At 32.4% G+C, this 14,501-nt stretch overlaps 1 protein-coding gene across 1 annotated transcript; it reads left to right on the plus strand.

Moving 5' to 3' along the window:
* Nucleotides 1–958: 958 nt before the first annotated feature.
* LOC114190250 (ethylene-responsive transcription factor ERF107-like) lies at nt 959–1,894 on the plus strand. The gene has a single exon (XM_028079060.1). The coding sequence runs from the start codon at nt 1,019–1,021 to the stop codon at nt 1,655–1,657; it is 639 nt and encodes a 212-aa protein (XP_027934861.1). The 5' UTR covers nt 959–1,018; the 3' UTR covers nt 1,658–1,894.
* The last annotated feature ends 12,607 nt before the right edge of the window (nt 1,895–14,501 follow it).

Below are 14,501 nucleotides of genomic sequence, written 5' to 3' on the forward strand. Positions count from 1 at the left end.
TGTCCATTGCTTCCCAGCAAGAACAACAGAGGACATGAGAATATGCCAAGGACCAACTTGGTGAAATGCAATTAAAGATTGTGTTTTTCTTTGTGGGCACACCTCCAACACTGACATCACAGTTTGGATAAGAAGATGCAGTGTCCACAAACACCTCACAAAAAAAAAAAACACCTAAGACAGCCTCCTTTCTCCTCCAACCATCAATTCTGATATGTCTCACAACTGAATGTAGGACCCTTTTCTGTCTGATATGCCAAGGACCATTAACAATAATTAACAAGATCAAATTCACTAAAACATCATGGTAGTTTTAAATTTTAAGGTACAAAATTTGCATGCAAACATTAAGTCATGAACGTTGTGCTGAAATTTGCATGCCTTTTCTGTACAGTCATTCTTCTTGAGAGGACATGATTATATGAAAAGTCTTGTTAAAAGAACTTTTGATACAAGGACCATACGTTTGAACCGGTTTTAACTATCAGTTCTATGATCGATAGAACTTGTTAGGAACAAGAAGGAGATTTCACGGAAGAAATACAATATTAATGAGACTTAAACCCAACTATATAAGAAATTGACATCATTCTTAACTCAAAACCTTCAAATAATGGATTTATAGATCTTTATCCTTATATATTGCTCTATTTTCTTATTTCTAACCAATATAGGATTAGACTCACACTTAAATTTCTACGTACTCTTGTTCTTATGTTCTTATTCTTGTTCTTGTTGTTTCAAAATTTCCAACTTCCTAGTATTTCTATGAGAAATATCTTAGTTGGAAGGTTTCCCGAAATTCCAAGTGGAGAGAGCATACGGTAGAAAGAACAGAGGATTGTGTTTACATCATCAAATGACCTGTTAATTGAAAACAACTATTTGAACAAAGACTTTGGTGTCGTGGGGGACCTATTTTCCCTTGAAAAACAAATATAAATATCTACCTTAGCTTCTAACCATCTTTCAATCCATTAATCCACCTCACACATATTTTCTTCACCACTCCTTAAAGATGACAACAGCAGAAGAAACTTCAAACTTGGATCTCATACGCCAACACCTCTTAGGTGAAAACATCTCAACCTCCTTTTTCTCCAATTTCTCCAACCTCAACCCTGTGAAGCTTGAAGCCCCTTCATCACCTTCATCACCACACTTTGATTTTGATTTCTCAGACAACACCACCTTCTTCACTTTCCTTGAAGGCTATGACTTGGTTGCAGACATGGAGTTTCTCGATCACAAAACCATCATAAACTCCACATCAACACCCCCCTTAAACAAATGCAATTCTCCTCAACCATTGGTGTCATCATCAGAATCAGAAGAGAAAGCAAAGAAGGTAGAACATGATGAAGCAAAACGTTATAGGGGAGTTAGGAGAAGACCTTGGGGTAAGTTTGCTGCAGAAATCCGTGACCCTACAAGGAAAGGTACAAGGGTTTGGCTTGGAACTTTCGACACTGAAATTGATGCTGCTAAGGCTTATGATTCTGCTGCTTTCAAGATGAGGGGTCACAAAGCGATTCTTAACTTCCCTCTTGAGGCTGGAGTGTCTGATCCAAAACCAAACACTTGTGGCAGGAAAAGAAGAAGAGACACCCTTGAATTGGAGCTCCCACAGGTCCATCTTCATCATGGTGTATCATGAGAAACTGAGAACATAACAGTTCATAGCATTAGCTAGTTTGTTTTCTGGAAAAATAAGATTGCTTTTTTGCCTGTTTAATCTGTACATAGAAGCAATGCTAATGTCGAATGTCTGTGTGAAAATCTATGTTATGGAAGTTTTACTAACTTTGAGGAGCTTAAGACCAGAATGTTAATCAGTTTCTGTTACAGAATACACTGAAACAAAATGAACCGACACATTTTCTTCTTGTTTTTCTGTCTCTGTTGTTGAGCCAAACTTCAAAACTTTTTTTTCAGTTCACCTTCGATTTGTGGACTCATTCTCCAGCATTCGTTCCTGCAACATGTTGATTAATCTAATGGATAATGTTAAATATATTTTAGATGTGTTTAAATTTTCTAAAACTATATGTAGTATATAAAGCAACTACAAAATACTTAAATTAATGTGTTCCACAAGTTACTTAATAAATCAACAAAAATAAATTTAATTGATGATTAGGGAATTTTTTTATAAAAAATAATATTACTTTTAACGGTCTAATAAAAATGTAATTATCTATAAGGTAGTGTACAAAAAAGAAGATAAGGGAGTTCAGGTGGATAGATGAAGCTCAATGAAAAGAAAAATTAAAACAGGGTTCATAAATTGTGTCTTTTACCATTTCTGTATCTTGTCGGAGTAGTTGTCAGAAAAAGACATTAAATAAAATAGTTTAGTACTGCCTCAAGTTTTCAGAAAACAAAAAATCTACAATAAAATCATTAAATTGATTAAATTTTATTGATCTTTCGATAAAAATAAAAATCTAAGTAAAAATATTTTTATCATATATTAAAATATATTATCAAGTGAAAAAAATAGTATAGATAGACTTACTTTATTTATATTAATTAATAAAAATATTGCTTAATTAAATTATATGTCTAAAAATATAATTATATTCATCTAAAATATTATTTATTGTCTTAACTATATCAACTGATATTTTTTATTTCAATATTAAACTAACAATAATTACTAATATAAATTAGAAAAAATAAAAGTAAAAAAGTATCAAATATAAATTTATAAATATAAAAGACAAATTAAAGCATTAAAGGCTTTTATGTCACTCTGTGTTACATTTCTTTCTTCTAAAAGTGACTTGAAGAGTTGAATCTGCCAAAAAAGATGAGAATAATCTTCTAGCTTGCTTTCTTTCTTTAATTTTGTATTGTGGGTAGCATGAAAGCATTTGGCTGCATTATCTTTCACCCTCATTAACGTGGCAACTCTATCTTCCTCCAAAATGACAATTGTCGCCATTTTCTTCTGCAATTTGTAGGGTTTCCATGTGCAACAAAGATAAGTAATACAAGTGGCAAGCTACAAGCTATATATTAGTTAAACTTTGGTTTGATAAGGTTGTTTTGGCTATATCCAATAGTCATGTTATAAAATTTTATTTTTTATTTTATGTAATATGTTACATCATCTTTATAAAAAGATTTATAAGTTATGTTATTTGAAAGAGTTTTATAAAATCTATATTTATATAATTCTTTTATTCATATTCAATATAAATACTATTAGATTTGATTTTACATGGTTTTTTTATACAAGAACATCCATCGTTAAAAAAAAAATAAATCCTTTTATCTCAAACTCTAATTTTCCTTAATATCATCTTCCTTTTCTTTCCCACAACACATCCACGATCCTTTTTAAAAACTAACACTGTGATGTACACGATTCTATCAAAGCTTCCAATCCATCTTTCCTTTTAGGTAATTTTGTTTTTTGTCATTTTGCTATAAAATAATATAAAGTAACATGTTTCTCCTTCTCTCCATGCGACTCTTCTTTCATTGCATTTGATTTTCCTTCCTATTTGTTGAAATCTCCTCTAATGGAGATACTAAAATTGTGCTTTAATAGCTGATCGGGCCTTTAATTGTGTATATAGAATAATTTTTCGTGTGTGACACCGATTAAGAAAGGAAGGCAAGACAAACTTTATTAATTAAGGAAAGGTAATTTAATTAAAAATTTTAGGTCTTGTTGAATTTGAAAATTTGTAGTATGAATGTTGTCTTTATATTTGCTGAAATTTGGAAACAATCTTTACGAGAAGGGTGATTTGATATGAACTATGAAATTGTGGAACTGTGATGAGAAACTACTTTTTTGGATAGGCTATGTGGTTGGTACTTTTTTATTTTAAAAAAAATGAGGTGAGATTGGCTTAAAAGAAAAATTGATAGTTAAGGGTGGTTGATAATGTATTAGTATGAAATTTCATAAATATATATGGAAGAGTTAGCCTATAACATGAGAAAGGAATTGTTTCGATTCGACCTAAGTCCAACAAGAGGAATGATGTGACTTTGATATTATCATGGTAAAGATATTGTTTGAATTTGTAGGATTGGATGTTTTTTGTATGGTATAATATTTTTTCTTAAAAGCCTAAAGTAATTGAACACTTTTAAAGAGATTAAAAACTTGTGAATTTGTATTATTGTTGCAAAAACTGAATATTTTTTATTAGATGTTTGTATTACAATAATGTGGTATTGAATATGGCATGATGTTTGCATTATGAGATTCGTGGTATGCCTATATGATTGTTCTAAAGTGTGAATTAGAAGTGACTTATAGTGTTGTTAAATAGTTTTCTTTTATGCTACTTAAGATAATTATGATTGTACGAATTTATGTTTGTCAGTGTATGTGTATATATAAAGTTTAGTATGTGTTAGTCAAATTAGTATTTCCAAACAGAAATATTAACTTAGGTTGAGTCCAAGTGCATTGAAAGATACTTTGAGGAGTGAAACTATTTTGACTCAACTAGTATCTCATTCACATAGAGTTAGATATATAGGTGGTCAGTGGCGGAACTTGATCAAAAATTTTAGGGGAGCCAAATTATATTTGTTATATATAAATTATTATTTTTAATTAAAAAATAATAATTTCTTTTAATTAAAAAAAATTAATTTCTTTACATCATTTTTTTATTCAAAATAAGCATTCATGACAATAGAATCCAAACAATATAACAATAATATATATGAAAGAGAAACATAAAGTTTATCATCAACAATAATATATATAAAAAAAACAAAAGTTATCTTTAGTCAGATGCATTTGATATGAATCCCATTTTAGATAAGTCCTTCGTACCTCGTCAATTTGATTTGGTGGGTATTGCCAAATTTGAAGACACTTCCCCGGATCATGTTCTAAAGTATTTTTAAATTCATTATATATAACTTTAGAAACATTAGAGAATTGTTTTTCGTTTTCTTCAATATTTGGATTCTCATGAAGTTTCTCAAATTTAGATGACGTAGATGCATTTTTTTCATCTTCATCACACGCCTTCCTTAATATTTTAAGAAAACTAATAACTTCTAAATGATTAGCTTCCTTTACCTTAAAGTAAATTCCTAATCTTGTTTTTCCCTTACACAACTTCAAAGCCTAAAATAGCTCTATCTATACAAAGAAGAGCTTGATCAACAATTAAAGCGTGATTTTATGATCTCTAACAGATAGAGATATGTCTAGAGCGTAGAAAAGTCACATACAAGAGGGAAATATATTGCTTAAAAAAAAGGAAAAGATGAACTTACTCAAAAGAAGAAATTGTTCGATCCAAAATGTTCCTTAACTCTTCAATCTTGCTGTAGTGCAATTTGATTTTGAAAATAACAAGGAATTGATGGTGAAAATTGAGATGAAAATAAAACGAGAGAAAGAGATGAAGGCACGGAAGAGAGAAACCAAATAAAAAAGTATAAGAAATTATAATAGAGAAATAAAATGTGATTTTTAAATTTTAAAAAAGATTTTTCAAACTAAATTAATATAAATAAAGTAATAATATATAAATAAAGTAATAATATATAAATAAAGTAGTAATATATAAATATATTTTTTTAAATATATAAAAAATAAAATAAAATAAAATAAAAAAATATAAATAAAGTAATAATTTATAAATATTATTTTTTAAATATAAAAAATAAAATAAAATAAAATTGGTTGGGGGAGCCATGGCTCCCCTCTGTCATTAAGTTGTTCCGCCCCTTAGGTGGTGTGAGTCAAAGAAAGCTTCACATCACATGGAAGACGACATGATATTAAAGAGGATTATACTTAAGGAGCTAGCATGTTAATCCTATCATGACTTGGTTGGGGACAGTGGTCCTGAGTGTTGGAACACCATGACAGGTGATATATGGAGAAATGAGACAAGATAATCTAAGAGCTTATTTTTTCCTCTCAATTATACTTTGATTTTCTCCATATTTATTTTCATGGTTATAATTTCTAATATTATTTCTCATCATTTTTAAATGCATTAACTTACCCTTGTTTTTACAAATTTTATACTATTTCAAAGTTTTAGTTGGACAATTTTTGTGATAAGATATGATCTCTTTCTAATTGAATTTATTCTTTTGTAAAATTAACTTACTCTTACAATTGTGTGTCTCTTATTTCTTTTCTTACGCAATGATGGTGATATTAGTACGGGGCTAGAACAAGAGACTGAAGGATTAGTATATAAATATTTTAGAGAATCCCTTTAACTTTATAAAAAAATGTATTAAGTTTCTATTTTATGTTTTGAAGTATGTATAATTTATTTTGAATGTATTTTGAAAACAATATTATCTATGTTGTCTAACCTGTAAGATGAATATTGAGTACTTAATTAATGTATATTAGAAGAAATTTGGGTCATTATACTTTAGAAAGGAAAGTAGAGTCAAAATTAAGTATATAAATTATAATTTTAGTTATTCTTTATAAATTTTATCATTTTTTCCTATATATTTTTTCTTTAATTTGATAGACGTAATTCTCATTTTTTTTATTATAGAGTGACATGGAGACAATGATAAGATGATAATAGAACATAGTTTCAATTAGAGTACATTTTTCTCTTTTTTTATATCTCAAGTTTTATTGTTTAGTTTTGATTTGAAGTAAAGAATTGTGTTATTGTCTATAAAGTGAGAGTTAAATAGATAAGTCTCTCTTAGGCTAAGTTAATATGTTTGGTTTGTGAATCAAGCCTCGTATGAAAGCAAATTAGGATTTTTCTTAACTTCAAGTTTTTTGAGACACTCCTTGAACACATTAATCAATTTAAAGGAGTTGATAATTTTAATTTATTTCTAGTTGAATTTAGATAGGATATAGGTTTAAATTTAATGAATTATGTGACTGATTCATTACAAAGTTGATTGGACGATGGAGATTGGGATAAACCTTTTCTGTACCATTAGTACTTCACTAAATACAAGTTTTGAGTAGTTCTATTTTGTGCTTTTAAGAATATTATAACATGTAGAAGTTGAAAAATTCATAAAATGATTTGCTTTGATTTTGGATTTTCTAGTTAAAGTGTAAAGTGTATTCATTGTGTTGAAATATTAGAGTTGGAATTGAATGTTTTAAGATAAATTTGATATAACAAAATGAGAAAATGCAAAGTTATTCTACTTTGGTTTGGAAGATTGTAATACTCTCTCTCTTTTGTTCATCTCTTTTGCTTTAAATGTTATTTCCATTTATACTAACATAAAAGTAGAGGCATTGTATAAACATTAATACAAAAATCATTTTAAACAAGTAAAACTAAAACTTTCTATATAACAAGTAAATCAATTAAAGCTTAACATATAAAACTATAGTATGAATACTCTTTATCTGACAATATTTGTGACACGTATCCAACAAGTTTTAAGAAACAATTCGACTTTTTTCTTCTTACATTTTCTCTACTTTTCACAAGCTCCAAAGCTGGAAGTAATGCAAGATTAAAAGAGATTCAAGTCCTAAGAAAATACTTGAATTTGTAATCATTATAGGTGACTAAAGAAGAATCAAGATGTATTGTACTAGCCAAACTACTAAAGAACTATGGTAATGACATGATTGAGTTCCTTCCATCAATCTTTGCCCATTTACAATGAAAGCAAGAAAAGATAACAATCCACAAGTTCACCTTAAGTTTCTTCACTTGAACTTGTCAAACACAGATGTGAGAATTTGTAATAAATATCCTTTCGTAGATGGTATTATGAAAACTCACCTCTTACAAGTCTAGAAGAGCCTACAATAAGTAAGTATGACGATACCACAAGTCTAGATAAATATGTCAATGTTTATGACAAGACAATATAAAATTTTTTATAACCAATTTTAGTAACCAAAAGTTGTTAGTCACTATAGTGACTAATTTAGATACTAATTTAAAAAAAATGTTACTAAAATAATCACTATTATGAATAAAAATTATGATTAGTCGCTAAATGGTCACCAACTAATTAGAGACTAATTTAAAAACTAATTTTTTTAGTAACAAAAACATTCGTAGCTAATGTGTAGTGACCAATTTTCTTTGGTAGCTAAATTTCAGAAACTAATTTAGAGACCAATTATAATTTTGTATTCATAATAGTAACTATTTTAGTAATCAATCATTTTTTATTTTATAAATTGGTTTCTAAATTGGTCACTAAAATTTTAATGACTAATAATTTTTTATCACTAAAATTGGTTATGAACAATACATCTTGTACCCTAAGTTGGTTCATAAAATTGTGTATAATGAATTGCTTTAATACCTTTATAACTATGTCCAACACACAACTTTTCATGAACCATCCACATATTTTTGTCATGCTTGTGAACATTATATAACAAGTGTAGAGATTTGGAAAGGTTGCACTTAACAACAAAAAAGCCAGCAACAAACCTGGTTAAGTAGAGAAGGAGAATTGTCAAATTCATGTTGGAAGAAGTATATCAAAGTCTCAAAATCACGTAAGAATTGAAACATTCAAGAAAATATTATGCAAAAAGTGTCCCAAAGGACTTCCAGAAAATTAACTTAGAAAAAATAATTTAAAATTCATTTTTTTTTCTTTTAGAAGTGAATTTGGCAAACCTGAGTAATCTTATAAATTTTTTTAGATAAAACAAGTTGATTGAGTGAGTTATTATAAAGTGAGAGAGACATTGAAATGAAGTCATTCATTGTGTGTGGGTTGTTTGAGAAGATGAGAGAGATGTTGAAATGATGTGAAAAACGAAACACAGGCAATGGGAGAAAGTGAGAGAAACACAAACCCTAGTTTGGTTGGTTTCCGTCTTCCTCTGCAATTCGTGATTTGACAAATGTTGAACAGACCAACAAACAATTCTTTCACACAGGTTAAGATGCTCAATAAATGACATTTCTTTAAAAAGGATTTACAAATTTGAAGTGTAAAACTTATGATTTCCATGTCCTCAAGAAATATTAAGGATGAACAAAAATTCAATTTTTATGATCTAATCTATTTTTTTATGATCCAATTATTTAATATTCATTCTATTAAAAATTCAATCCATTTTATTGGATATGAATATCAATCTAATCTACATTTTATATATTTTATGGATTAAATATCCATTCTCGAAATCTAGATTTTCAAAATGGATAATCCAAAATATTCAATCCAAATTTTCACTTTATATTTTTTGCTAGGTTAAGCTAAAGGTTAAGACGGACTAGCCCAAATTTAATCGTATTTGATTGAGTTGGCGTGACCCTGTACAAAATTTGGCCGAATTAGGCCAAATTTTGTCAAGTCGGTCTCGATCGAGATTTGACCTAGTTGGTCCTAGACAAAATTTGGAAGTATTCGGCCAAATCTGTCAAATTCTTTGGTGTCAGCCCTATGGACACAAATTTGGATCCACATCCATTATTTGGATCCAAAATGGATGTGGATTAGATTTTCGATAGAGTTGACACCATAAAATTTGGCAGATTTTTTGTCGAGGCCAACTAGGCCAAATTTCAACAAGGGATGAACTTGGATGACTTTCGAACGAATTTCGGTCGGGGACGACATGACCAAATTTGGGCTAAGGTCGAATCGACAAAATTTTAGTCGAGATCGACTTGACTGGATTCGACTGAATTTCAGCCAAGGCCGATTTTGCCTAATACGACCAAATTTTGGCCAGAGCCGACTTGGGCAAATATGGCCACATTTGGGCTAAGGCCTGATCGGTCAAATTTTGGTCAGGGTTGACTCCACTAAATTCGTCGGTCGGGACCGACTTGACTGAACATGGCCAATTTTTGATCAGCCAACTAAGTTGAATATAGTCAAATTTCGTTCGGGACTTACTTGACCGAATACGGCTAAATTTGAGCTAGTGCCGACTCGACCAAATTTTGGTCATGACCAACTCGACTGAATTTGGCCAAATTTAGGTTAGGACCGACTCACCTAAATATAACCAAAGTTCAGTCACGATCGACTCTGTCGAATACGAACAAATTCAGGCCAGTACCAACTCAGTCAAATTTTGGTCGAGGCCAACACGATCGAATTTTAACTGGAGCCGACTCAATTGAATTTGGCCGAATTTCGGTCGTGGCCAACTTAGTTAAATACGGCCAAATTTCGATCGTGACCGACTCATTTGAATACGGCCAAATTCACCCTAGGCCGTCTACGCCAATTACGACCAAATTTAGGTCAGGGCCGACTCGACCAAATCTCAATCGGGACCAACTTGATTGAATACAGCCAAATTTTGGTCGCGGTTGTCTCGGCCGAATACGGTCAAATTTTGTCTAGGTCGACTCAAGCCAATGCAGTCAAATTTGGGTCGGGGTGAACTCAACCGAATACTTCCAAAATTTGTCCAGGATCAGCTGGGCCAAATTTCGATCGAGACCGATTTGACAAAATTCTGCCAAATTTTGTATAGGGTCACGCCAACTCAATCAAATACGACTAAATTTGGACTAGTCGGTTTCAACTTTTAGTCTAACCTAACCAAAAATATAAACTGAAATTTTGGATTGGATATTTTGGATTATCCATTTTGAAAATCTAGATTTAGAAAATAGATATCCAATTCATAAAATATATAAAATATATATCAGATTAATATCCATTTCCAATAAAATGGATTTTAAATGGATTAAATTTTTAATAAAATAGATATTAAATGGATTAGATCATAGAAAAAATAGATTGGATTATAAAAAATGGATTTTTTACCCACCTTTGATTAGAATTTTGTGACACATCTCTTCGCATATTGAATGTCAGAACAGAAAACCAATAAAAAAAATATATTGTCTGCCAAAATCTAAACACTTTTCTAAAATCATCCATGTAATGATAGCAGACATATACAAAAACTTCAAATTACTGTTGTTGCATAAGGTTAGCTTTCCTATTTCCGGTAAAATAATGTTCTTTCTCTTCCTTCTTTCGATCAATAAGAAGCTATTATCTGAAGAAGGATAAAAAGCAAAGAAGAACATTGGCAATACTGCAACCAGTAAACCAAAGCACCATTATTTTATGAAAGAATCAAGTATTTTAGTGCAATAATGTGATATGTGCGACGTGAGACGTGAAACGTGCTACGTGAGACGTGGAAGGTGAGACGTGGGATGGGGGACGTGCGATGTGCGACGTGAGACTTGATACGTGGGCCGTGGAACATGCGACGTGAGACTTGAGACGTGAGACGAGAAATATGAGACGTAGGACGTGGGAGGTGGGACGTAAGACGACGTGGGACATGAGACGTGAGATGACGTGGGACGTGAGACGTAAGACGACGTGAGACGTAAGACGTGAGACATGGGACATGGGACGTGAGACGTGGGATGTGAGACGTGGGACGTGCGACGTGAGACAAGAGACGTGACATGAGAGACGTGAAAAGTGAGACATGAGACGTGAGACGTGAGACGTGGGACGTGAGACGTGGGACGTGGAACGTGAGACGGGAAATGTGAGACGTGACACGTGACACGTGGGACGTGAGACGTGAGATCTGTAACATGGGACGTGCCACATGAGACGCGAGACGTGGAATGTGGGACGTGGGACGTGGTTCATGGGACATGGGACGTGAAATATTAGATGTGAGACGTGGAAGACATGAGACGTGGAACGTGGGAGCGGAATGGGGGACGTGGAACCTGAGACGTGGAACGTGAGACGTGAGACGTGAGAGACATGAGAAACATGAGAAACGTGGCACATGAGACGTGGGACGTGTGACGTGAGGCAACGTGGGACATGAGACGTAAGACGTGAAACGTGAGACGAGGAACATTGGACGTGAGACATGGGACGTGCGACGTGAGACATGAGAAGTAAGACGTGGGGCGTGGGATGTGGGGCGTGGAACGTGAGACGTGAGACGTGAAACGTGGGACGTGGGACGTGAGACGTGGGACGTGGGACGTGAGACATGGGACGTGGGACGTGGAACGTGGGACGTGGGACGTGAGACGTGAGATGTGAGACGTGAGACCTGAAACGTGGGACGTGCCACGTGAGACGAAAGACGAGAGATGTGAGACGTGACACGTGGGATGTGGGACGTAGTTCGTGCGACGTGAGACATTGGACGTGGGACGTGAGACATGAGACGTGGGACGAGAGACGTGAGACGTGAGATGGGAGACGTTAGACGTAGGACATGAGACGTGGGACGTGGGACGTGAGAGACGTGAGACGTGATACGTGATACGACCATAAACATTAAACCTTGAAATTTATATTCATAAACTTTAAATCTTACAATTTAATTGAAAATTTTAGAAGTTTAAAAAAAGAATTGTTAATGTATCCATAAATTTGTACTAACAAATTTAAATTATACTCTTGTAAAAAAATGTATTAATGAAAAGACATTAAATACATATAAAATTGAAAGAATAAAAATATGAGGACAAAAGTAATAATTAACTTTTATTTAAGACATAAAAATAAAAATTCTGAGGATAACAACAATAATTTATATTTATTGAACTCTTAAATGAGCGAAAGGAAACAGAGGATGATCTAAAAAGTTAAACTAAGGATGAGCAAAAAATCTAATTTTCATGATCCAATCCATTTTTGCTATGATCCAATCCATTTAATATTCATTTTATTAAAAATCTAATCCATTTTATTGGATTTGGATATCAATTTGATCTACATTTTATATATTTTATGGATTGTATATCCATACTCTAAATATATATTTTCAAAATGGATAATCCAAAATATCCAATCCAAATTTTCAGTTTATATTTTTTGTTAGGTTAGGTTAAAGGTTGAGACGGACTAGTCCAAATTTAGTCGTATTTGATTGAGTTGGCGTGACCTTATACAAAATTTGGTTGAATTATGCCAAATTCTGTCAAGTCGGTCCCGATCGAAATTTGACCCAGCTAGTTCTGGAAAATATTTGGAAGTATTCGGTTGAGTTTACCCCGACCCAAATTTGACTACATTGGGTTGAGTCGACCTAGACAAAATTTGACCGTATTCAACCGAGACAACCGCGACCAAAATTTGGCTATATTTAGCCTAGTTGGCTCCAATCAAAATTCTGACGAATTCAATCAAGTTGGCCCCGATTGAGATTTGGACGAGTCGGCTCTGGCCCAAATTTGGTCGTATTCAGCTAAGATGACCTAGGATGAAATTTGGCCGTATTCAAATGAGTCTCGGTCACGATCGAAATTTGGGCGTATTCAACTGAGTTGGCTAGGACCGAAATTCGGCCGAATTCAGTTGAGTCGGCTCCGGTCAAAATTCGGTCGTGTTGGCCTCAACCAAAATTTGACTGAGTTGGTCCTTGCCTAAATTTGGTCGTATTAAGCAGAGTCGATCGCGACCAAAATTTGGTCATGTTTAGGCGAGTCAGTCCTAACCTAAATTTGGCCAAATTCAGTCGAGTTGATCATGACCAAAATTTGGTCGAGTCGGCACTAGCCCAAATTTAGTCGTATTCGGTCAAGTAAGTTCCGAACGAAATTTGACTATATTCAACTTAGTCGACTGTGATCGAAAATTGGCCATGTTCAGTCAAGTCGGTCTCAATCGACGAATTTAGTGGAGTCAACTCTGACCGAAATTTGACTGATCAGGCCCTGGCCTAAATGTGGCCATATTTGGCCAAGTCGGCTCTGGCCAAAATTTGGTCGTATTAGGCAAAATCGGCTCTGGCCGAAATTCAGTCGAATCCAGTCAAGTCGATATCGACTGAAATTTTGTCAAGTCGACCTTGGCCCAAATTTGGTCACGTCGTCTCCGACCGAAATTCGTTCGAAAGTCATCCAAGTTCATCCTATGCTGAAATTTGGCCTCGTTCGCCCCGACAAAAAATCTGTCAAATTTTATGGTGTCAACCCTATGGACACAAGTTTTAAATAATTTAATTTGAATTTATTTTATGAAAAATGGATTTTGGATTTTGAACTTGATCCAAATATTTAGATTTGGATTTAAACTTGATCTAAATATTTGGATCTAGATTTTTAAAAACTCCGATCTATTTTTTTTGAAAAAATGGATTTGAATCGAAAATCTAATCCAATTATTTGGATCCAAAATGGATCCAATCCATGATCACCCCTAAGAAATATTGGTAAAATTGTAAATGATACCGTATATTCAATGAATAATAAATTTTGTGGAGATAATTTTTTTTATATACTAAACTCTAATCAATTCAATTTTATAAATTGATATGTATAAAGTGAGATTTTATTTATTTATATTATTAATTTACTTTATTTTTGATCTGTATGAAATTTTAACTTCATACATAAATTATCTTAAGACGATTTTAAGTAAAAAATTTGTAAAATAAAATACGTCACACATTAATTTAACAAAATTATAGTATATAAACAACGAAGGAACAAATCTACTTATTAAAAAAGATTTTAACCAAGTTTTGGATAAAATTATTTTCGTAAGATAGATCAAAAGTAAACTTTCTCAAATAAAAGTGTAAATTTTATTAAAAAAATATCATTATCCTTCAT

The sequence above is a fragment of the Vigna unguiculata genome, chromosome 7 (assembly GCF_004118075.2).
Source record: "Vigna unguiculata cultivar IT97K-499-35 chromosome 7, ASM411807v1, whole genome shotgun sequence".
In the NCBI taxonomy this organism is placed as follows: domain Eukaryota; kingdom Viridiplantae; phylum Streptophyta; class Magnoliopsida; order Fabales; family Fabaceae; genus Vigna; species Vigna unguiculata.

Bases quoted from the DNA above. Each gene is read 5' to 3' on its own strand.
- LOC114190250 (XM_028079060.1), top strand. From the start codon at position 1,019: ATGACAACAGCAGAAGAAACTTCAAACTTGGATCTCATACGCCAACAC.